A 25,274-nucleotide genomic window follows, 5' to 3' on the forward strand; every position below is an offset into this window, starting at 1 on the left:
TAGAAATAAATAAACAAAGATTAAAAATTAAAATATACTCCCTTAGCACAAAAGATAAGCAACAGATAAACCCAAAGGTTTGATACACCCCGGACTCAGTGGGGAAGCTAGACATCGAACCTTTCTCAATAACCTTAACAAATCCACACATCCCAATAAAAATAAAACAGTATCCGTTATCTGAAGAAAGGCGAAGAAGACTGAAACCCAAAGTCAAAAGGCTAATAAAACAAGAAATTTTAGAGCCCTGTATGTCCCCGTTTAACACTCCAATTTTGCCTGTAAAAAAACCAGATGGTAGTTACCGATTAGTGCATGATTTAAGAGAAATAAATAAAAGAACTGTTGAACGGTTCCCTGTGGTAGCCAACCCTCATACTATCCTCAGCCAACTAAGCCCACATGATTGCTAGTACAGTGTGATAGACTTAAAAGATGCATTTTGAGCTTGCCCCTTAGATAAAAACTGTCGCGACTATTTTGCATTTGAGTGAAAAGATCCTGACAGTCATATAAAACAACAGCTACGATAGACTGTCCTTCCCCAGGGATTCACAGAATCCCCCAATCTATTTAGACAAGCCCTGAGTCAAATACTACAAAACTACCAAGTAAGACCAGAAGTTAAACTCATACAGTATGTAGATAATCTACTAATAGCTGAGAAACAAGAAGAATTAGTGAGAAAAGAAAGTATAAAGATGTTAAATTTTTTAGCGAAACAGAGACTAAAAGTCTCTAAATCAAAACTGCAATTTACCAAACAAAAAGTAAAATACTTAAGACACCGACTAACTAATAAGACTAAAAAGCTTAATCCCAGCAAAGTACAAGAGATTCTGTCAATGCCACCTCCCCAGACCAAGCGACAGATTCGGCAATTGCTAAGTTTATTTGAATACTGCAAACAATAGATTAAAAATTACAGTAAAAAAGTAAAATTCCTATATGAAAAATTAACACGGGATGGATTACTTAAATGAACCTCCCAAGATGAGGAAAACCTTCAAAATCTAAAAAGAGAGTTAACAAGTGCCCCTGTACTAAGCTTACCAGACTTAAAAAAACCTTTTTATTTATTTGTAAATACTGAAGAAGAAACTGCATTTAGAGTGCTAGCACAAAAATGGACAGGAAGTAAAAAGCCGATAGCCTACCTTTCAAAGTTATTAGACCCAATTAATAGAAGCTGGCCCACTTGTCTACAGGCAGTAGCGGCAGCTGCTGTAATAGTAAAGGAAGCATTAAAAATAACATTTAGAGTTAAGTTAAAAGTTATGTCCCCACATGACATTCGGGGCATACTGACACAAAAAGCTGAAAAATAGATCACTGATGTCCAATTGCTGAAATATGAAAGAATTCTAGTATCATCCCCCAAGCTTACTTTAGAAGTAGCATCCATACAAAACCCAACACAATTTCTGTATGAGAACCCTGAGAGTAACATCCTATGGCACAATTGCCTACAAACCATAGAAGAACAAACTAAGATCAGGCCAGACTTAGAAGAGAAAAAACTAAGAGAAAGTATGAAATTATTTGTAGATGGTTCCTCACGAGTGCTTGAGAAAAAGCGAAAATCAAGATATGCAATAGTAGATAGAAATAAATTAGAAGTACTCCAATCTAGCCCACTAAGCCCAAGTTGGTCAGCTCAAGCATGTGAGCTGTATACAGTTCTAAAAGCTTTACAAATTATAAGAAAAGGAGAGGGAACTATTTACACAGACTCCAAATACGCATTCGGGGTAATACACACATTTAGAAAAATCTGAGAAGAACGGGGCCTTATTACATCACAAAGAAAGAGCCTAGTCCATGAGAGACTCATAAAAGAAATTTTAAAAGCTATTAGGGTACCCTCCAAACTTGCAGTGGTCCATGTCAGAAGACATCAAAAGAGATTGAGAACAGTGGTACAGAGAAACAACCTAGCTGATGAAGAAACTAAACGAGCAGCATTACTACCCCTCTGAGTAAAGAATCCTAAGAAAAGTTGTTCTACCTGCAGGTATGACTTAAAAAGATTCCCTTGTTCTGCTTGCTAGAAAGACTACAAAGTAGATAGTTTAGTTTGCTCCTGTTACAGTCCTGATGAGCAATCAAATTCAGACAAAGATTTTTGTTATATTCACGGGGAAAACAAACCATACATAGACTACCCCTATACAACCTACTTGCTAAGCTTTACAACAATAGAGCAAAAAAAATTAAAACAAGTGAGTATAAAACCAAACTCAGAGGGTAAATGAGTTCTGAGAGACAGAAGAAAGATTTTACCTAAGCCTATGACCTTAAAAATTCTGAAAAGACTTCATGAAAAAACCCATTGAGAAACACAAGCCCTGGTAGATCAGTTTGCCAATAAATATATGTGTATAAGTATTTACAACTTAGCTAAACAGATAACCATGAGATGTGTTACTTGCCAAAAAGTAAACAGACATCAATTAAAAAAAAGAATCCCTGAAAGCAGAGAATTAACACATAGACCTTTTTCCCACATCCAAATTGACTTTACTGAATTGCCTTTAGCGAAAAGGTATAAATATTTACTAGTTATAGTAAACCACCTCACTCACTTTGTGGAAGCCTTCCCAACGACAAGAGCCACAGCACAAACAGTTGCAAAAACTTTATTAAAACAAATAATTCCAAGATATAGCCTTATAAAAATAATAAATTCAGATCGGAGACCACACTTTATATCTAAGATTACAAGAACTGTATCTGAAGCACTCAGAATTGCCTGAGAATACCACACCCCTTAGCACCCTCAAAGTTCCAGCAAAATAGAAAGAATAAATAGAAAAATAAAAAAGCAACTAACTAAATTAATACTAAAAACAAAAATGAGTTAAATTAAATGTCTACCATTAACATTATTAAACATTAGAACTCAACCTCGTACAGATATAGAAATTTCTTCATACGAAATGTTATATAGAATACTATTTAATTTAGAAATGCCTGAAGACCACCCAGCCATATCAGATTTCCATCTACAATCCTATATAACCAGCCTAGAAAACCGAAGAGAAAAACTCCGTAAAAAAAGACTGGTAGTTCAACAACCACCCCTGTAGCTACCAATTCACTCATTCCACCCTAGAGATGAAATTTTAATAAAATCTTAGAAAGAAACATCTTTAACCCCTCAATGAGAGAGACCGTATGTTGTTCTAATTTCTACAGAATCATCAGTTCAAACAGCGGAGAAAAGCTAGACCCACGCTAGCCGAGTAAAAAAGTTCAACAGAAACCCCACCTAGAGAGTGGTAAAACAACCACAAGACTTAAAAATTAAGCTTAAGAAATCCTAACCTGCCTATGCATAAAATCCTGTAACTGAACACTTGAAAAACCACGATTTATTGCTTAAAGAATATGTTAATAATTATATTGTTAAGTGCAACATCCATAATTATAATTGCTACCCTTTTACTTGCTTTATATATAAGGTGTGCCAAAAACAATAGTGAGCCCATTGCAAAGGGGGGGAACCTCCTAAGAAAATTTGCCAAATGTGTTAGTAATGAGACATGTATGCATTTGAAATACACCAAAAACTGTATTATTACCACTCAAATGAACCTGCACAAATAGTAGCAAACATCACCAGCGAGGAGTGCAGAAAAGCCCTAGTCTATTTGCCTTGTGGTAACCTCATGGTCAAACATGTCAACCGAGACAGCTACAAGAAAAGGTCCTTTGTCCCTGAAACCCCTGAAGAAAAAAATCCTTGCTGCCGAAAAAAATTCAATCCCCGTGACTCGCTGCAACCGAGCCAACGAGCGAAGCAGAGAGATATATACAACCAGTGAGGTAAACATACCTGAAACTATAAAAAAATCTGATATGAACTGCCCCAAATTGAAAAAGAACCCAAAACAAGCACCACTATATAAAGCTAAAAAAAAGACCAAAGCAAGATCTAAACAAACTAAAAGAATTCAAAAAGCACTGAAACCCCCATTTTCCTACCACACCTATATCTTGCTTTTAAGCCTAATATTTACATGTACTACTGCTGATGTGCACCCCCACCAACCTTTTTGCTGAACGTTAAAACAATAAGACAGCCAAACCCTAATCCAAACCCAACTCAGACCGGAGCAAATCAGTTTTAATGCATCCCTTTGTGTTTTAGCTCCTATAAAACCTTATATGCTTAAAAATAAAAGTTAGTATTTTTACCCTAGTGCAAACCCCAAAAAAGAATATTGCAACCACCCAAATTCTTATTACTGTGCTTATTAGAGATGCGAAACCATAGCTTACCCCTAGCTCCCAAGCAGAGACAAGCATATTAAAATTAAGTAGAGACCTTACAGTTGTAATCCACCTGACTATAGTAGCCAGATTGAAAAGAGGAGAGCAAAGCCCAAAGTAACCTGTAAATAGTTATACATAAATATAACACAACCCCAAGATCCTACGTAACTACTAAGCAAGACCTGAGGTATAAAGTACTGAAAATCAAAAACCGACAGAAGTGATCTTATCTATATAAAAAAAAAACCTCTCCCCAATGACCCCGAACCAGTGAAACCAAACCGAGTCATAATAAACGTGATAAATACTAAAGCAGATAAATTAAACATAAACCGTAAAAAAAATACCACCATATCCAAACCCAAAATACCCCCAACCCCCTCGAAAAAAATAACTGATAAATTATAGAAACTTATAGTAGCCAGCTATAAAGTCCTAAACAAAACACACCCAGAATTAACAAACCACTACTAGCTATGCTATAACACCAAACCACCCTTCTATAAAGCTATAAAAACAATTAAAAAAGCTAGAAAAGTAAATGAGAGCAACCCTGCTCAATGTTTGTAAAAATCTGGCAAAAAAACAAAATCTAATATCACATTAGCGCAAGTATCAAGAAAAGAAAAGTACATAGAAAAAATCCCATCTTCTAAAATGCACCTATATAAAGTAACAATGCAAGCCCAAAAACCAAAAGAGCCTGCAAATTAGCTAATACCAGCTAAAAATGCTAAATGAGTATGTACAAGTGTAAGGGTAACTCCCTGTATTCCCTTAAAGAAGTTTAATCCATCAAACTATTACATACAAGTAATAATAGTGCCAAGAATCACCTACTACCCAGGTGATTACATATATAACCACCATTCAGTCCCAGAGCACCACCTTGTAAAAAGAAAACCTATTACAGCTATAACTATCGCAACCCTATTAGCATTAAACACAGCAAGAGCAAACACAAGTATAGCCTCCCTTGTAAAACAAGACACAAAATTTGCCAATTTGCGAAAAACCGTAAATGAAGATATAGCCAAAATTAAAAATTCTATTAATGCCTTAGACACATCATTAAAATCCCTATCTAAAATAGTACTCCAAAATAAAAAAAAATTAAAGCTCCTGCTAACCCAAAAAAAAAACCTGTGCGTTACCCTAAAAAAAAAATGTTGTGTTTATGCAGACCATACAAGAGTTGTTAGAGATGCAATGTCTGAGCTCCGGAAAAAACTAAATAAACAAAAAAGAAAAAGAGAGAGTCGACAAAGCTAGTATAAAAACTGGTTCAATGCCTCCCCATGACTAACGACTCTACTCTCCACACTAGCAAAACCCCTAATAGTAATTGTACTAACTCTGACTTTTAGACCATGCATTTTTAACAAGCTAATAACTATAGTTAAAAGAAGACTGAAAGCAGCACATTTAATGTTAGTCAAAGCAAAATATGAAAACATACCTAAACAACAAAAAAGTGAGATAGAAAAAGAGTTCATCTTAAACCGTGAAGCATTAAAGCGATTCTGCGAAAAAAAATAGAAATACAGAGAGAAGAAAATTGTGATAAGAATTCACAAGAATCGCAAGAGAGAGGAAAAGGGGCCTCAACACATCCTGTTAAAGCATCCTGTTTGCCCACAAAACCGAATAAAAAAGAGAGAGAGACCCCCACCCTGCACATCCTATATCCTGTATTTGTTGAAGAGTAAGCTGATATAAAATCATTGCTTGGGGGGGGGAACGACACTGCGAACATACAAAAACTTGTTTCCCACAACCACCGAAGAGCAAAAATAAGACCATCTAGCAAACAACATGATAAAAGAACTGTACCAACTCCAGAAAATATACGTAGTCAAAAAATAAAAACTGCATAAAAGAAGAGAGTTCAGACTATTTCAGCGCAGTTATCTGCCCAGCGCTGCCTCGCTGATACCCACTTGCTCTAAATAAATCAAATTATACTTAATTAAACATTATCTCTAATTGATTATTGAGACCTAATTTATAACACGTGTGAATTACTTGCCTGTCTTGTACATACTACTATTAGCATTGTTATGGTTCATTTTCTTATTTCATTGCTGTTTCTAATAAATTGTTTGTATCTCAATCCATGATCTTTACCTTTTTGTGTCGCCAATTCTCCTTCCCATCCTGCTGCAGGGGAGGGGGGAAGTGAGTGAGCCAGGTGTGGTCTGGGGGGTTTCAGTGAAAATATGAAATAGGGTGTCGGAGGTTGGGGGGCGTTGGAATTTTTTCTCCATTCCTGTTACTAAGCAACAAATGTCTGGGTGATTAGAGCCATCAACTCTTTTGTAAGAGATAAAAGGGTGTGCTGGGTGGGGCAATGGAAGGAGGCAGCCTGACTGTTGGAACTGGCACTCTCATCATCACCGGGAGGAGAGACTGCTGTTTGCTTCTGGCTGCGACTGCAGGAGATCCAACTGTGCTGTCTTCTCCTCCTGGCTGGGTGAGCTTTGATTCAACATTTTTCCCACTGGGAAGTGCACGTTTTCCGAGCTGCATTTTTCGCAGCAGCTGCCGGGGAGTCTGGCTGTCCCTGCCGCCTGCTCCACTTTCGCCGCACAAGACTGCGGCGTCTGCCCTGACTGCGGAGCCTTTGCTGCCTCGCTGGCTAGCCGGGGAGAGCCAGCCCTTGCCCCCCCTGCTGCCCTGCTTTGCTGCTCCAAGCCACCTGCCTGCTTCTCAGCCTTTTCCGCCATTACCAGCTGCCTGAGGCTGACCTGACCCTGCGCCACAGCACCACCTGCAGCCGCTCGGCAGTCATCGCACCTGCCCTGCCTGACCGGGAGCTCAACAGCGCCCCTGCTGCTTGCGACCATGATGACACCATGTGGGAAAGTGCTCGGCAGCTCAAAAAGTCATCTGCTATTGGTTTCTGGTTCTATTTGTGGTTGCTATCATTGTTATTGCTTGTTTATAAGTACTAGTAAAGAACTGTTATTCCTTTTCCCATACCTCTGCCTGAAAGCCCTTGATTTCAAAATTAAAATAATTCGGAGGGAAGAGAAATCACATTCTCTGTCCTAAGGGAGGGTTCAACCTCTCTTAGCAGACACCTGTCTTTCAAACCAAGACATAGGGGAATACCATTCCTAAACCACGACAGCCTTATTTCACACCCAATGTGAGGCACAAAGGGTTGAGATAACATCTGCCCAGAGCAGGTGGAAAACAAATTTGATCTTAGCATCTGTATTAGGTACGGAGCCACTGTTGCTTGGTCTGTTCATATGGTTGTGGTACCTAACCCTGTATATATTCCCATATATACACTACGTGCTCCTAATGATGCTCTTTTTCAGAGCAGGGAGAGAGATCAGGATTGCTTTGTTGCTGTATTGTGGGGTATCAGTTTAGGACATAACATCAAGGGCAATGAGAATCATTTTGGGATATATATATAGTGTTGCTCACCTGCCCCAGCCTTGGGTGCTACCTATGGGAATTCATTAATAACAGTACCCAGTCAGTGGGGTGTTGTGATGTGTCCCTCCCTCCTCTGACCCCGCCCCCTTGACCCTTCCTGACTGGATGTGAGTCAGGACCGCCTCCTATCCCCAGAGATAAAAACTCCAGCAAGATCCAGAACGGGTCTCTTTTGGTTCTGGTCTCGAAATGGAATCCACATCCTCCCCTGTCTTCCCTTCCCTTCCCTCTCCTCAGTCTCCCCACTCCTCCCCTGTTTTCCACAATAAAAACACCATGGAGACCTAGAACGAAACAGCTGCCTTTCTAAACCTGCGATGCTTCTGCCAGGACCAAGTCTGAACAGTCCCACCGCTCGTGGCCACGGTGAGACCACCCTGCGTGTTCCAGCTTAGGGGCAGCCCTCCCCCCCACAGCAGGAGGGGGCTGCCCGGGTATTCAGCACTGCTGCAGTGGGGAAAACAGGGGAGGATGATTTTCCCCAGCCTTTCACCCCCTTTTCCTCCTTCAGGCCTGTTATGTCAGCTTTTGAGAATTTTGAATTCCCATGGGAGGTTAAGTAAAGCATGTTCTTGTTGCTATGTCTACTCAGTACCATCCACAACACGTTTAGAGTAATAAAAGATTATTAGGAAGGTCACTCAGAAATCTTCGCAAAAGGTGGGATAGTCATGAGTGGCATGGAATGTGGCAGAAAATGGGCCAGTATTTGGAGGACTTCTCCAATTGTTTGGAATTTCACCCCAGAACAACCACAGGGCCCTGTGAGAGTGATAAAATATGTGAAGGAAAATGCTGTGGGCAGTTTCAGAGAGGCACAAAGTAATTAATTTTGATGGGTCCTGGCTACTCTTTACTGGACACTGCTCATCACTAAAGAGTACCCTCAGGGGGAAGAGGAGGAAAGCAGAGCAGCAGGCACTGTGGGCACTCAAACGCAGCTGAACCAGAAGAACAACCTGTGCCAGTAACAGTTGCATCTATACACAAAAAGAAATCCAAGAAAAAAAACAGTTTGCTTAGTGAGGGATGAAGAGAAGTAGAGCCCTCACAACAGGAGGAAGAGGCATGGCCAGAGATAATAATCTGATTCCTATCCCCAGATGAGCTGTGAGATCTGTGAAAAGATTTCAGCTGCCAGTAGGGTGAGGCCATGGTTGACCTGGCTGCTTCAATGCTGGGATATCACGGTCCAAGATATGGAACTAGATGGTTGTAGCAATGTGGTTCTTGAGGATTCCATGTGGCTCTCCTTTGTTTCCCTGCTCTGTATGTTATTGGTTCTTTTTGAAATATGCACCCTGCTGTATCCGAAATCTATTGGTGGGTTCCCTATGCCTGTCTTCCCTTCAGACCTCCCAAGACTGGATCCAGGGGAGACAGTCCCTCCTCTTTCTCTTCCCTTATAAGCCAGTGTCTGCATCAGTTCGGGGTCTGCATCTCCGAGCTGCCAGCCCCTGACCTACCCCCGCTTTCCTCCCCCTCTTTCCTCCCCCGCAACCCCCTACCTAAGAACCCCTAATAAACCTCCCTGGCAGAAAGGAGATGGATTCCAGTTCGTTCCTTCGTCTCACTGCGTTTCCTGCAGAATTTCTGTGACCGGAGGCTCAGGCCATGCTGAGCGGACCCCGGGGACCACGCGCCCCGGACCCGGTGGAGATATGCGCTCCAAGGACCCCGTTCCGGGGGGCTGCCGGCTCCTGCTGCCCTCCCGGAGCCTGCTACATCAGATGGTAGTGAAGCCAAGCAGCTGGGATCCCTATCCATGGATGCAGGCACTGACAAGGGGATTGGGAAAAGGACAGAAACTCTCAGCCTCTGGAGACAAATCCTGTCAAGCATAAGGGAAAGGTATGTTTTCAAGGATGATCTATCAGTGCACTGAGACAAGTGGAACACCATGGAGCAAGGTATCCAGTACTCAAGAGAATTAGCTGTGCTGGAGATACTCTGTAAGGATTCAATTAACGAGCAATCCCCTATAGAGCCAGATGAAGTCTAGGGCACACAACCATGCAGCAGAAGTTCCTATGGAGCACGCCATTGTTGTACGCCAATTCATTGGTGGCAATGTCATGGAAAGAAGGAGAACAAACAGTGAATAATTTGGTTGCTCAACTCTGGCAATATGAGGAAAGTCTCTCTTCCTCCCTGTGGGCCTGCATCTCAGCCACAGGAAGACTGTCCAAGAACTTCCAACAATTTAAAGAGGAAATGTCCCATGCCCCACCATTATGAACCCAAGTCTCTGCTATTAAGAGCAAGCACCCCCCTGCTCAAGAGAGAGAGGGAACACACCATGAGGTAGGTAACCTGTGATTTTACCTGCATGACCACAGAGAGGACATGAGGAAGTGGGATGGAAAACCCACCTTTGCCCCCAGAGCATGGGTATGTGAGTTAGGAGGAAGAACAACCACCACAGGAAATTCTTCAAGGATAAATGCCGCTCCAGTTTCCAGTGGGCAAGTCCTCAGACAGAATGGAGGGCTGATGTTATTTCCTCTCCTCTTGAAGGGACATGCAGTTCATCATTTTTACAAGAAATGAGCAACAAGTACTATGATCAGAACTAGAGGGGCCCTGCCTCCAGCCAGGTGGAGGAAAGGGACAATTGGATCTATTGGACTGTATGGATCTGATGGCCTGGCACATCAGAGCCATAAGAGTATAAGGCTTTAGTTGACACCGGTGCCCAATATACCCTGATGCCATTGAGATATAGTGGGGCCGAATTGATCTCTATCTATTTCTGAGGTGACAGGGGGATTACAACAGCTGACTGTGCTGAAAGCTGAACTGAGCCTGACTGGGAATGAATGGCAAAAGCACCCCACTGTGACTGGCCCAGTGGCCCCGTGTATCCTTGACGTAGATTACCTCAGGAGAGGGTATTTCAAGGACCCAAAAGGGGATTGTTGGGCTTTTGGAATAGCTACTGTGAAGACAGAGGAAATTAGGCAGCTGAATACCTTACCTGGTCTCTCAGAGGACCCTTCTGCTGTGGAACTGCAGAGGGTCAAATAAGAACAGGTGCTGATCACTTGCAATACATTGATGAGATCATCATAAGGGACAACACAGCAGAGGATGATTTTGAGAAAGGGGAGAAAATAATCCATACCTTTCTGAAGACCAGTTTTCCCATAAAGCAAAGTTAGGTCAAGGGATCTGCCCAGGAAATTCAGTTTTTAGGAGTAAAATAGCAAGATGGAACAGTACAATGGACTGGTAAAAACCACATTGAAAGCAATGGGTGGTGGGACCTTCAAACATTGGGATCTACATTTAGTAAAGGCCACCTGGTTATTTAGCACTAGAGGCTCTACCAATCGAGCTGGCCCTGCCCAATGAAAACATCCACGTGCATATGAGGAATGTGTTAGGGAAGACAGTTTGGATTAGTCCTGCCTTAAGGAAAGGTAAACCCATTCAAGGGATTGATTTTGCTTAAGGACTCAGGTGCACTTGGAGGGTAATGCAGAGGGATAGGGAAACACAATGAGTACCTCAAGGAGACTTGATTTTTGGGTGAGAACAGCCTGTAACGTTGAGTTGTATAATATTGGTTGCTGAATGACACTGCCCCTGTATGTCATACCTCCCATGAACAATGAGGATGGACTGTTCCAGATACATCAGTCATGAGCTCCTGATGCAGCAACCAGCTGATAGCACACCAGCCCTCCTGCCCTGAAAGACATCTAGGATGGATAGAATCCACAGTCATGGACTAAATGAACTGAACAGACATCTTGGAAAGACAGACATTAACTAAGGGAATGATATCCATGCTTGTATGCATATATATACATACATAAATACATATATTTGGAAGTTGCAGGATCTCGACATGTCATAGATGGTATAGAATTAAGGGGTGAATAATATCCTGGTTCCAGCCAGGACGAGGTTAATTTTCACAGTAGCCAGAAGGGGCATAGCCAGGACCCTGAGGTTATTAGATACCACCTCGTGCCATGTACAGGGGGGGATGGAGGGCAGTGGTGTTTTTCTCTCTGCTGTTAGTATTGTTGTTGTTACCGTTAATTCTCTTATTTGATTGCTGTTTCTACTAAAGTGTTCATTTCACAACCCATGATCTTTTTGTGTCTCCAATTCTCCTCTCCATCCCACCACAGGAGGAGGGAGCAAGTAGCACATGGTCGGAGGTGTTTCAGTGGGAACAATAAATTGGGGAATACCATTCCTAAATGACAACTGGTCTTTCAAAAAAGTGACAAATAATTCTCTATAGAGGACTTGTTAACATGACTGGCTGCCTCAAGAAACAGCCATTTGACACTTACTGTTCAAATTCAATAGATGATGGTAATGTTTCTTCTGTTGTAAGTTTTCAACAAAAGTTGAGCTTCAATGCCTTTTCTGCTTAGCATTTTTAATAACTTATGGTCACAAAAAAACCAAAACAATACATGAGAGATTAGGCAGAGATCTCACTGAAGTAGCCATATCATTAAGAACTGATAAAGCCTTCATCAAACATTTGTGTATGGGCATTTTGTTACCACATTAATGACAAATTAGAAGGGATTTAGATAATAGCTATAAGACACTTAAAAGGTACAAAAAGTAGCCTTAACCTAACGAGATGCGGCGAGAGGGAAGACTCACGGCACTCTCAATATGAGATATAAAGTAAGCTCCATTTTATTTCACCAAACGAGAGACTTATATACTGTTACAGAAGTTTCTAATTATAGATACACACACACACCTGCAGCTGTTCTCACACATTCAGGGATCCTCCTGCTAACTTCCTAATTCTTTTCTCATAACACTCCTGACTCCTAATCTTTCTCATGGCATTCTTCCCACAGAACATTCTCAGGCCAACAAACCACTACAGCTTGTCGGAATCTTACTGAGGCCTGGGAATACTGAAGCCTTGCTCAGCCTTATTTAGTTAGCATGAGTTTTGCTGGAAAACTGCGTTTTCCAACAATTCCCCCGTTTCGCTTGTGAGAACAGATGTTGTCTGTTATCAGATTAATTTGCTTTGCTATAAGTAATTGTTATTATTAGAATTGCTATAAATTTACCTAAGGAAATTTCACTAGTTAGATATGTTGCCATGGTCTAGAAATTGTCATTGTTGAAAACATTCACTTCACAGGTAAAACTTAGAGAACCTTTTCCGGACAAGGACCCTAAGTTAACCTGGAAGAAGGTTTAATTTTTATAAACTCAATTTGGTAAATGAAAATTATTTGATCACATTTTGGTGCAAACACTTTGGACTCATGGCATGTTTCCCAGGCAGTTAGAACCAAAGCTTGGCCAGAGCTCAGGTGCTAAGTGGAAGGGTTTTCTTAGAACATCTTATAAACAAGCATTGATTAATATCAATAAGGAGAGTATCTTAACATGTGACTATTTTTGTAAATAGCTATATAAGGTGAGATGAAATATTTGAAAATAGTAGACATTATTACTTAACTTTAACTAAAAAGATAAAACTGCAAAGCTTTTGTGAATAATAATATAAACTAACAAATTTAAAACTTAAAATTAATATCACTAAAAATGAATAAAGCTTAATCTTAATAAATCTTATTTTAAACTAACAATTAGGACTTAACTACAATGGAATTTAAAATTGATATTATCTTAACAACTTAACTCTAACAAGATTTAAAACTTAACAGAATTTAAAATTAACATCACTTAATATTACTTAACAGAATCTTAACTTTAACAGAACTTACAACTTAATAGAATTTACTTTTCACTATAGAATTCACTATTACTTAACTTTAACAGAATCTATGCTTAACTAAAGATACTTAACAGGTAATTTAAACTATTCAGCATAACCTCACTCACAGGTCCTCATTCACACATTAAAATTCTCAAGAAATCAAAATCACACTCTCATCAATCACAACCTTCATTTACACATTAAAGCATTCAAAAATTAACCACTCTCAGTAGGCCTACAATATTCACACATACACACAAATGCTTTAGCAAAATTCAATTTTCGTTTAAAGCTTTTAGTATTCAAGGTGTTATTATTTTTTTATCAGGATAATATCTTGTTACAATGCTTCTTTATTAGTAAATTGCTGGAAATAGGTTTTGGCCTGTTGGTCAATACGTGGCAATGGATGTTTCACCCTGCAAAGCGAATAATTAGAGGTTTTGGAGAAAATCTGCAGCTCCAATTCGGCTATCAGACTGCTGTTTCTGCTGGCAACGCTGTTGGTTAGTTCTGGTTCGCTGCTGAAGCTGTCAATCATTTCCTCATCTTTGGGGAGGAGCAGAGTTTAGGGTTTCATTACAGACGTCACAGCTGGGGCAGTGAAGGAGGCGTGGATGGCTTGCGGCTCCACCCACCGGGGTACCCTCTGGGACTTCTGCTCTGGTTGTCATTCGACCGGAAGCCACGGTTGGAGTAACTTCCGCCACAGAATCTCCTTTGTGTGGCGTGCCGCAGGGTAGGGGCCGTCGCTGCTCCTGGGTCACTGGGCACTTTGTGTTTGTTCTTTTTGTTTTGCAAGCTTCTGTGCTGTGAGTATCTTTGTTACAGTGGGAACACCAAGCTTTTTCATTGCAGATCTTTTTTATATGTTCCCCACTCCCACATCGGTAACATCGGGATGATTTCTGGTTACTCTGTTTCTTTACCCGCGATATCGGAGCTCGTTCTAACAAAATATTCAGTTGTTCTGGCAAAAGTCCAACAGTGACTCTCTCAAACAAAGCAGCTAAGATGTTTTTCGTTGTAACATTACCAAGTTTTGTGATACTTTGAGACAGGAACAGATTCTCGGTTACCAGCAGCGGCACGGCGCGCTCTCCCTCCCCCCCCCTCCCCGGCGGGGGGGGTTTCCCTGGCTGCGCGGCTGCCGAAGTTCCCCGCATAGCAAAAACAGCAGAGCAACTCATAGGTTTCTCTCTGCTCCATGCAGCTGTTATGTCCTGTGCTGTGAGCCACGCAAGGTTTTGCTTTGTGGCATGTATTTGTAAGCAGGCTACAACTTTGCTCCATGGTTTGCCAAGCTTTCTTGCAATTTTATCACAGTCCAAAAGCAAAACAGCTCCGTAATTCAGCCACTCTCTTACACTGAATACTGTAATAGGATTTGTAAAAAATCCATAAGCTTGTCCCACCACTATCAGACCCATTAAGTGTGATAGGGCAGTTTTACCGAGTCCGTGCTTTTCTAAAAAGCATAACAATAAAATTTGGGCTACCTCTGATTCCATTTTGGGTCCAGCTGGTTTTCAGGGTCCTGGTCAACACCGTCTAAGCACTCGATCGAGGCTCGCAATTGCCAGAGTTGTGCAGTTCACCGAAGTATAGCCCCTCACGGTAGGCAGGTACTATTTGACCTGTGTCTTCCGACCTTCCCCAATTCGGGCGAAGACTCGACACGCTGAGGCCGCACTCCCCAGCACCTCTCCGTTCGCGCCGCTCTCAGAAGCAGGGTCATAAAACTCCGTTGTCAGGGTCCGTAGTCGTCGGTTGTAAATCCTGCTCGCTCCGTATCACGTCGGAGGTCACCATTTAATGAGATGCGGCGAGAGGGAAGACTCACGGCACTCTCAATATGAGATATAAAGTAAGCTCCATTTTATTTCACCAAACGAGAGACTTATATACTGTTACAGAAGTTTCTAATTATAGATACACACACACACCTGCAGCTGTTCTCACACATTCAGGGATCCTCCTGCTAACTCCCTAATTCTTTTCTCATAACACTCCTGACTCCTAATCTTTCTCATGGCATTCTTCCCACAGAACATTCTCAGGCCAACAAACCACTACAGCTTGTCGGAATCTTACTGAGGCCTGGGAATACTGAAGCCTTGCTCAGCCTTATTTAGTTAGCATGAGTTTTGCTGGAAAACTGCGTTTTCCAACATTAACCTTTTAAGCTTAATGCATCATTGAAAGGCATTCAGCTATGGTGGCACAAGTGTTGGCACAGTTAATATTTTGCAAGAGAAGTAATTGGGAGCATAGAGATGAAATTCAGTTTTTGTCAATACATTATAACATGCCCATTCTTTTAATAAAGGTGAGCGCTTTCACAGATAGTTATTCTAGCCAAGATCAGCAAACATTTGCACACCAGTTTAGTTTATACCCATGAATTAGAAGATTATACAAGCAGACTTTATGCAATATCAAATGCATATTCACAGAATGCATTTTAAGTCAAAGCTACTCCATTGCACGGCTTTTGTTTTGACAAGGCCAAAGAGGGTGCTGCAAAAGAGAATATTATTCACAGCCTTTGCCTAGGTCTGACAGCAAAAGGTTTCTAGCTGTAGAGATTCCTAAGGATTAATTTAAAACCAAAAATTTTTGCACAATGTCTATCACACAAGAATTGACCCAAATGGCACAATTGACTAAACATTGGTCCTTACACTGTTCCAATACTCTGGCAAAGAGTTTTGCATCTTAACACCTCCAAATATTTTGCTACAATGAATATGAAAACATATGCCTTAAATACTTTAACTAGGATATATATCTTCACTTGGGGAAGTCACATAGCTATTGCAAACATGTCCCTATTGATATCAACTTAAGTTTCTTCTCCCAAGCAAAAACCCTTTACCCAAACTTCTCAATTACTTGTATAATTTTAAGAGAACAAAACAGCCCAATGGAAACTCATCATGTCATGTTTTAGTACAAAAACCTTAAGGAGTAAGACACAGCCTGCTTCCCAGGCAGCCTTCTCTGGGATTAACAAATACTACAGTATCTGAAAGTGTCACCCACTTAAGACAGCCTACATTCCCCTTGTTCTCGATGTGATAGCCTCAATGTAAAAAATCCCAAACATCCAGAAAGTCTGAAGGTCATATTTCTTCAAGTCAAGCAAGATTCCAAAATATCATACATGCATCCCAATTCAGTAGCTTTATAATTTTTCTCCTATTTGTAGGCCACTTAGGGCAGATATTTATGCATTTAAAATATTTCAGAAAATGTGGAGATAGACAATCAATTTGGCTCATCTTGGCTACTAGTGCTTCAGGGGGAGGTACACAGTGCCAAATTACTATAAACTGATCTGGTGAAATGAGACATTCTCATTAGGTCACTACCGCAAAAGCTTAGTAATTGCAATTCTTCTAACTCAAAATGCTGGATAAAACACTAAAGATTTTTAAAAATGAAGTAGCACTCTAAATAGGAAGCTAATTTTGTGTACATGCGTGTATATGCACATATCTGATGACACACAGCCCAAATTATAAGAGGACATGCTATATTATGTCGCATGACCTCTAGTCCAGCCACACTGCAGTCCATCTGTAACTGCTACATTTCCAACTAACTCAGTTACACTTCAGTTCAAGATAAAATCTCCACTGTTTAGTCATTACTACTTATTACTATGAATACCTGATGATGGCCATAAACTACACAGCCAAGCTGGATGTCAAAGAACAGAATTAAAGTTCTGCAAGCATTTTTTCCTGGCATTTCCTACCCTCTAGATGTAAAATGAGTATCATGGATTAAAATTAAAATGATATTAAAAAGAAAACACTCAGTGTGAATATATCACTATGTAAAATAGCAGGCAGTGTAAACATGACTTCAGAAACAGCAAGGTAAAAACATGTTTGAGCTTTTGAGAAGTTACAGATGTGGTCCTACACTCAGACACTGGCCGAACATCACTGCAATAGCAGAGATCTTAAGGATTTACCAGGCAAACAAAATAGTAACAACACCCTTCTAACACTAGAGAGTCTAAAGCTTCCATTAATTTCCATAATATAAACCAGATCTAAACCTATGCACATGCTTTTAGTTATCTCCTGAACAGACTTGCAAGAAATTTCAAGAGGCACAATTTTTCACATTGCTATCCAAGAAAAAGTCATGTTTTATTTTACCTTATCCAAGGATCACTCTATGCAGACTCATGGAAATAGAGCTAAACAATGAATTATGCAAATTGACAGTGCTCAATCTTTCAAAATGGAAAGCTTACTATTTTTATCTTCATGGCAGAGGCAGGGTCTCCTCTTGCCATACAACAAGACCTAATTGCACACAATCTTCTATTCTCAGGCAGTATTAGAAGCGGAAACCATTCTCTGTGCTTCTTAGCATATGCAATATCCCTACTTGGATCAGAGGAGTCCTAGGGGAAGGGCTGGAAGCTGGCTACCATCATTACCTTGCCTGTTGCCTCCTGAAGCTAGGCAGATGTCCAAAACAGTCTACAGTCTAAGGGGTTCTGTGGGTTCCACAGACACAACCATCCAAAAACCTACATGCAACAGCAGAGTGAGGGTCAATCAGGTATTCCCCAGGCCTGAGAGTTAGAGATCATATAGTATGCTTATGATCCATGAACCAACATCAGATGTTTCTTGCCTTCCTGCCTACAGACAGCTTCATATCTCTTTCACTTTGAGATAGCCAACAATAGGTGATCCTATCCTACAGATAGGTGGGTTGCTTACTATCATCAACGATACTTAAAGAAAACAAAAATAAAAGCTTAAGTACACAGAGAGAAGCTTTGTAGCACCTTGCAATGCAGAGGCCTGCAGAAGGCAGCTTTTATACTCAGAGTACCACACATTTGTTCCTTGGCACCAAGAAATATTTTTGTGGAGTTTAGTGTTCTACCAGTGTTGGAGGTTGGGGAAGTTGGAATTTTCCTCCATCCTGTTACTAGGAGACAAATGGCTGGGTGCTCAGAGCTATTAAGTCTTTTGTAAGAGACAAAGACTCTGGGCTGAGTGTGGTGTGGAGAGGAAGCCCTCCAGGCCAGACCGACACTCGTCCGTCGTCCGTTGGACACCGGGAGGAAAACAACTGCTTTTCGCTTCTGGCTGCGACCGCGGGAGATCCAACTGTGCTCTGCTTTTCTCCTCCTGGCTGGGTGAGCTTTGATTCAACCTCTTTCCCCACCAGGAGTGCACGTTTTCCCGGCTGCGTTTTTCGCAGCAGCTGCCGGGGAGTCCTGCCCCCTGCCGCCCCGCTTTGCTGCTCCGAGCTGCCTGCCTGCTTCTCAGCCTTTTTCGCCATTACCAGCTGCGTGAGGCCGACCTGACCCTGCGCCACAGCGCCACCTGCAGCTGCTCGGCAGTCATCGCACCCGCCCTGCCTGGCCGGGAGCTCAACAGCACCCCTGCTGCTTTCGACCGTAATTACACCACGCGGGAAAGTGCTCAGCAGCTCAAAAAGACACTTGCTACCGGTTTTCTGGTTCTGTTTGTTGTTGTTATTCTTGTTATTGCTTGTTTACTCTGCTATAGATACTAGTAAAGAACTGTTATTCATTTTCCCATACCTCTGCCTGAAAGCCCTTGATTTCAAAATTAAAATAATTCGGAGGGAAGGGAGATCACATTCTCTGTCCTAAGGGAGGGTTCCACCTCTCTTAGCAGACACCTGTCTTTCATACCTAGACAGATCTTGGCACCCAATGTGGGGCACGAGGGCATTGGGAGAAAAAGGAATAACAGTTTCTGTGAGACCTACTTTAGTGTGGTGAACATGAAAACCTCATTAAGTGGCACCATGTTGTCCAGCATACCCTGGTTTGGATGGCACATATTTGTGACCACACTTTTCCCATTCGCAGCTCCCTATCTAAACATGGGTCCTATTACTAAGGTTATCGTGGCTGTTATCCAGTTCGCACAATGGGCCAATAGGGTGAAGAATTTATGGATTTTTCAGTTAATTTTGATGGCGGGCACATGGTTACAGGCTTTTGTTACAACTTCTATTTGCTTATTTTAAGCTCTCTAGAAAGCATCCTATAACACCAAAACTTTTAAACATGGTGCTCATACATGCCATCAGTTATCTGGAAGTTCCATAACAATTCACTGCTCTGAAAAAAAAATATTCTCACATATTGCAAGTTGCTTTAAAATCAAAACAAATCACTTGGAAGAAACTGAGATCCAACAATACAGAACTCTAAGCAGCACACAGTTAACAAGTTACAAAAAGCAGGGAAAACAATGCCTTAACAAGTATTTAGCCCCCAAATTACTTGAAAAAACTAAGCATAATACTTGGGTTCCTCCCTCCCCCATTTGTGTCAAGACTTGCTCCTTCATGTGGCAAAAATACCTTATGAAATAAATTATCTTAACTACCAAACTCTGAGTGCAGTTCATTCTTCTTGTTTCCTTGACACAGCAAATTTGGTCAAACTGTGCTTCTAGGCAGCACTACGCATCTAATAATGAAGTTTCTATTTATATAATTTCTCACTTGCACCTTCCCTGAAATATTGGCTTCCAGCACAAGAATGGGAGGTCACCAGTGCATGAAATAACTCCTTCCTTGAGGGTGGTGATCTGGAACATGAGCTAAAGGGTTGCCCAAAACATTATTCCAAATCATAATGAATAGCTACATAAAGTCACTAGATAAGGCAAAGATTGACAGGGATAAGGACAGCCATACAGAAACATCTGGGCTTGTGACAACCTTCACTGCAGATGTATGCTATTAGCTGAATGCATGAGGGGGGCTTGCCGTTCAGGACTGCTCCTCTCCCTCACTGATACAAGCTGCTCTCCAAAAAGTAGTTGCTTCTAAAGACTGCTGCCCTTTCCATCTAGCTAGGAGGTCCTAAACTATGAAGTACTGCAGTAAACATGAGCATGCCATATTAGTTTATAAAATATGCTTAGATGCTGTGCTTGAATTTTTAAGTCCCCAACCTTTATTTTAGCCAGCACTATGGTATTGATAATCTACCATTTAAACAAACATTCAGGGGCACAGGTTTTCTGCTTCAATTTATCAAATACTGATTACAGGATTAGCAACTGAAAGCAGAATCTGTTGACATGTTGAACCAGCCTTTAACAACAGTAGCCCCTGTCAAGAAGATACAAAGAGAACACTTCCCTCATTTCAGTTTATTCAGCTAGTTCAACAACCCAGAGATAAAGGTCATATTTATTCAAGAAAAAACAACGTGCCAAAAGGTCCAAGTGTTCCATGAGCACAAATCAAGCATTTGTATTCCCAACCATCACTAACACTTTATTAAGGTCACATTAAACCCAGGTTTTTCTCAAAATATTTATACTTTAGCTTAACTAGAAGCCTTTGTACTTCTCTTCCAGTTCCTACCCTCAAACCACACCTCAAGTGGAAGAAAATTCCCAAACTCTCATTGCCACAAAGTTTAAAAATAAAGTTACAGATAGCATATTTTTAATCCTGTTTACCTAAACTTAGGAAACTAAAGACAAAACAAGATGAAGCTAAATATTTTATCAAGTCAATAAATCTGAAAAACAAATCAGATGCTGATCTGAACTTGTGCTCAGCTTGCATATACTATGAATATATCATAGAAGTCACCCCACAAGATTAATACCCAACTTTATTTTATTTCTAAATGATTCAGCAAGTCAAGTCTAACACATCTAAAAGTTTGCCTGAAGGCCCAATACAAAGAAAGTCAACAACATCACTTCTCAGAACCAAAGGACTCCTCCCTAGTGACAGAACAAGGGTCTAAAAATCACTTTTCCAGTGGCTCAGAAGTTAAGATGCATAACCGTGTTGGTTTTACATGGCCTGGTTTTTGGTAGCAGGGGGCCACAAAGATGGCTTCTATAAGAAGCTACTAGAAGCTTCCACCATGTCCAGCAGAGTCAATCCCTGATGGCTCTGAAGATTGACATGCACTGGCCAAGCCTGGGCCAATTAGAGATGTTGGTTATGCCTCTGCGATAACATATTTAAGAAGAAATCAAAACTAAGAAGCACACAGTTTTCTTTCAAGACAGAGAAGAGGAAGAGGTGAGAACATGTGAGGAAAACAACACGGAGACACCAAGGTCAGTGAAGAAGGAGGGGGAGGAGGTGCTCCAGGTGCTGGAGCCAAGATTCCCCTGCAAGCCATGGTGATGACCATGGTGAAGCAGGTTGTCCCTCTGCAGCCCATGGAGGTCCATGGGGGATGCAGAGATCCACTCACAGCCCATGGGGGAGGTGCCTACACCAGAGTGGGTGGATGCCTGGAGGAGGCTGTGATCCAGTGGGAGACCCGGTGGAGAGAGAGGGCCCTTGCTTCCAGGCTGGAGCAGTCTGTCCTTAGAGGGCTGCACCCCGTGAACAAGTGACCCACACTGCAGCAGTTTTGGGAGGACTGTCTGCCCATAGGAGGAGGTCACGTTGCAGCAGTTTTGGGCGGACTGCTGCTCGTGAGAGTGGAACCACGTCGGAGAAGTTCACAGAGAACTGTCTCTCATGGGAGGGACCCCACAGTGCAGCAGGGGAAGGACTCCTCTCCCTGAGCAGTGGAAGATCTCCTCAGTGATGAACTAACCAAACCCCCCACACCCTCTTCCCTGCGCTGTCAGTGGGAAGGAGGGAAGAATGGTCTTTTTAAGGGCTTATTTTACTTCTCATTATCCTCCTCTGACTCTGTTAGTAATAAATTCACTTTATAGCTCTAAGTCAAGACTGTTTTGCCATTGTAGTGTTTTCTCCCAGTCCTTATCTTGACTCATGACCCCTTAGTTTAATTTTTTTTCTTCTCTCTCCTCCGCCCAGCTTTGGCAGGGGAGAGAGCGAGTGAGCAGCTGTCTTGGGTGCCTGGTGCTTGGCCAGTATCCAAACCACGACAATAACCAAAGATCAAACACTACCAAAACAAAACCCACCATGCACAGCTCCTCATGGAGGGAAGGTGAGACAGAAACAACATATGAGACTTCAACCATGATGCTTGAAGGGAATTTCTCTGCTGTGGCTGGGGGAAGGCATCATGAGACCTTCATCTCCCACTCTCAAAATAAGCATCACAGGATTGGTCAGAAGGATTTACAAGAAAGGCACAACATTTCAAGGACATAAAATACCAAAAGAGATATCACATTCATAATACTGAGGTAAGGCAACTGGCAACCTTGCCTAAAGTCTACACTTGTTAATGCACATCCCTAGATTATTTCATAGGTTGTTTCAGCTTCTTTCCAAGAACAATTACAAACATATAGTCCCCAAGCAAAAATATTTTTATCCATTATGATTTCTTAGAAAAAAATGGATGAGTAATGTAAGTGCAGGAAGAGGCTGTCAAACTATTCAGATGTAAAAATGACCCAATTACCAACCCAAGACTAGAGCAACTTCCTGAATAAGTAATAATGGAGATGAGTCTAAGAATATACCTATCACACCTACATGAGCATGTCCACCAACTCATTACAAAAAGCAAGCTTTGTGCCAAAGTCTCCCCTTCCTTCTAAATCATGAAACCAAACTGAACACAAATCTATTATTCCCCATGCTACAAGTTAATTTTGGGTTTGTGGAACTAAGCTCTTAAACCTTGACCCAGCATTGTGGTTTAAGCCCAGCTGGAAATTAAACACTACACAGCCACTCACTCAAACCCCTCCCTCTCTCCCACCCCACCCTGGTGAAATGGGGAGGAGAATCCAAGTAAAACTTGTAGGTTGAGATAAGAACAATTTAATAATTGAAAATAAAGCAAAATACAGCAACCATGGTAAATTATGATGATAATGAAAATAAAAAAGGAAAAACAAGTGATGCACAATGTAACCACCTGCTGATCTATGCCAGATCCTCTCCCCCCTTCCCGAACTCAGATTAGCACCCTTCTGGGTAACTCCCTGCAGTTTATATACGGGGCATGACATTCTAAGGTGTGGAATATCCCTTTGGTCAGTTCGGGTCACCTGTCCCAGCTGTGCTCCCTCACAGTTTCTTTTGCGAACCTCCTCACTGGCAGAGCATGGGACAAGGAAAAAAAGTCCTTGACTTAAGATAAACAAAACTTAGCAAAAAACTAAAACACTGGTGTGTTATCAACACCAGTCTCATTCTGAATCCAAAACACAGCACTGTAACAGCTAATGAGAAGAAATTAACTCCATCCCAGTTGAATCCAGGACACCCAGAGAGGCCAAGATGCATGTCAGCCAAGCAAAGAAATCATCCAAACATTTATTCTGGTTTGACAGAAATCAAAGGGCATGAAATGAGAGACACAGGTGCTGCTACTAAAACAATAGGTCCTGGGAGAAGAGAACATTATTTTGCTAGAGACCAAGCAGACATCAAGTGCAAAGGGGTATACCCAATGCAACATATCTTCTGCAGGCACAATGGTTTTTCAATTGCTTCCTTTAAGAAAAAACATGCAATTCCTCCTCCGTTTGTTTTGAGAATTTAAGTTTTCCCCCTTTTCTGGGGCAGCAGTGCCAGATTTCTTGCCTACTGTATTAACAGGAGAACCACAAAAGCATTTTTGGATTAACAGGAAGACTCAGAAATAAATGCATTTAATTTATCTACCTTCAGCAATTATGCATTGCTGTAGCCCTTTGAAGGCTGCCCTCTAGAAGTTTGGAGAGGAAGGAAAACAGAGGAGAAAAAAATCATGGAAAACAGTCCTGAAGTCCACGAATTTTTGAAAAGAAAAAACCCACAGCTTTTATCTTGAGTTAGTCACCCTACACAGGATGCTCCTACATGTCAAACAAAGCTATCAAGGGAAGCCACTTTGAAATATACACAGACTAGAGCCAAGAGAACAACTTGGGGATAGAAAGGGAAGAATTTGCTCCCTGCCATGAGGTACCTGCATTTCTTTGGGGTTAAAATAGAGAAATAACAGAATAGAGACAGCTATAACACGGCCGCCTCTTCCCAGAGGGCATCCTGAGAGAAGAGGCCCTGCAAGCCCCCAGCCAGCCTGCCCTGCAGAACGTCCCTCCGCCGCCGGCTAGCGGGCGGGGAAGGGCAGCTCGCAGGGCACTACCTACGGGCCCCGAGCCGCCCTGCCTTTCCTCCTTCCGCAGGCCCCGGCCCCCTCCCGCGGGGGGCGGAGGAGCTGACAGCGGCCACAGGCCCGTCGCGGCCTCTCCGAACCCGACAAAGAGGCACGGAAGGCGGCGAAGGGAGTGGTGCAGGCCCCGGCGGCAGCTCGCCGGGACATCCGCGGCGGCGGGAGGCCCGGTCCGCCGGCGGAGCGGGGAGAAGTCGTACCTTGAAGTAACCGCCCTCGTAGAGGGTGTTGGGGGGCCCGAAGATCGCCACCTCCCAGTTGTAGAGGTCGGACTCGTCGACCAGAGTGATGCGGAAGCCCTCGACTGGCTCCTCCTGCAGCGACTTCAGCTCCAGCATCAGCGCCTTCTGCGAGCTGCTCATCTGCTGCTGGGCCATGGCGCGGCGCGGCCCCCGCCGCCCAGGCTGCTGCTGCCGCTGCCCCGCCGCCGTCGCGCTGCCCCACAGGCCCCCCGCCCCGCGCTGACAGCCGTCGCCGCCGCCACTTCCTTTTGTGACGGCACCCACTCACATCTGACCTCAGCACGACGCGCTGCGCCGCACCTCGCCGCACAGCAAATCCCGCCCCGCCCTTACCGGCGCGCTTAAAGGGGCAGCGATCTCCGCCACAGCGTTTGTGGAGTGCGTGGGTGTGTGGTTCCTGGCGTTGCATCAGCCCTTACGGGCCAGGTCCACATCTCGCCTGAGGCGGAAGAGAAGTCATGTTCTGAGCTATGAGTGGGAT

General features: G+C 42.3%; 1 protein-coding gene across 1 annotated transcript in view; it reads right to left on the reverse strand.

The window, feature by feature from the left end:
- LOC146425482 (ubiquitin-conjugating enzyme E2 R2) overlaps positions 1 to 25,009 on the reverse strand; it is a 303,121-nt gene extending 278,112 nt beyond the window's left edge. Inside the window, exon 1 of the mRNA XM_085041692.1 lies at positions 24,752 to 25,009. Coding sequence (XP_084897818.1) covers positions 24,752 to 24,928 — 177 coding nt within the window. The 5' untranslated portion in view covers positions 24,929 to 25,009. The remainder of the gene's footprint in view (positions 1 to 24,751) is intronic.
- Between the last annotated feature and the right edge of the window lie 265 nt (positions 25,010 to 25,274).

This window comes from Lichenostomus cassidix, chromosome W, assembly GCF_008360975.1.
Source record: "Lichenostomus cassidix isolate B80296 chromosome W, HeHo_3.0, whole genome shotgun sequence".
Lineage (NCBI taxonomy): Eukaryota > Metazoa > Chordata > Aves > Passeriformes > Meliphagidae > Lichenostomus > Lichenostomus cassidix.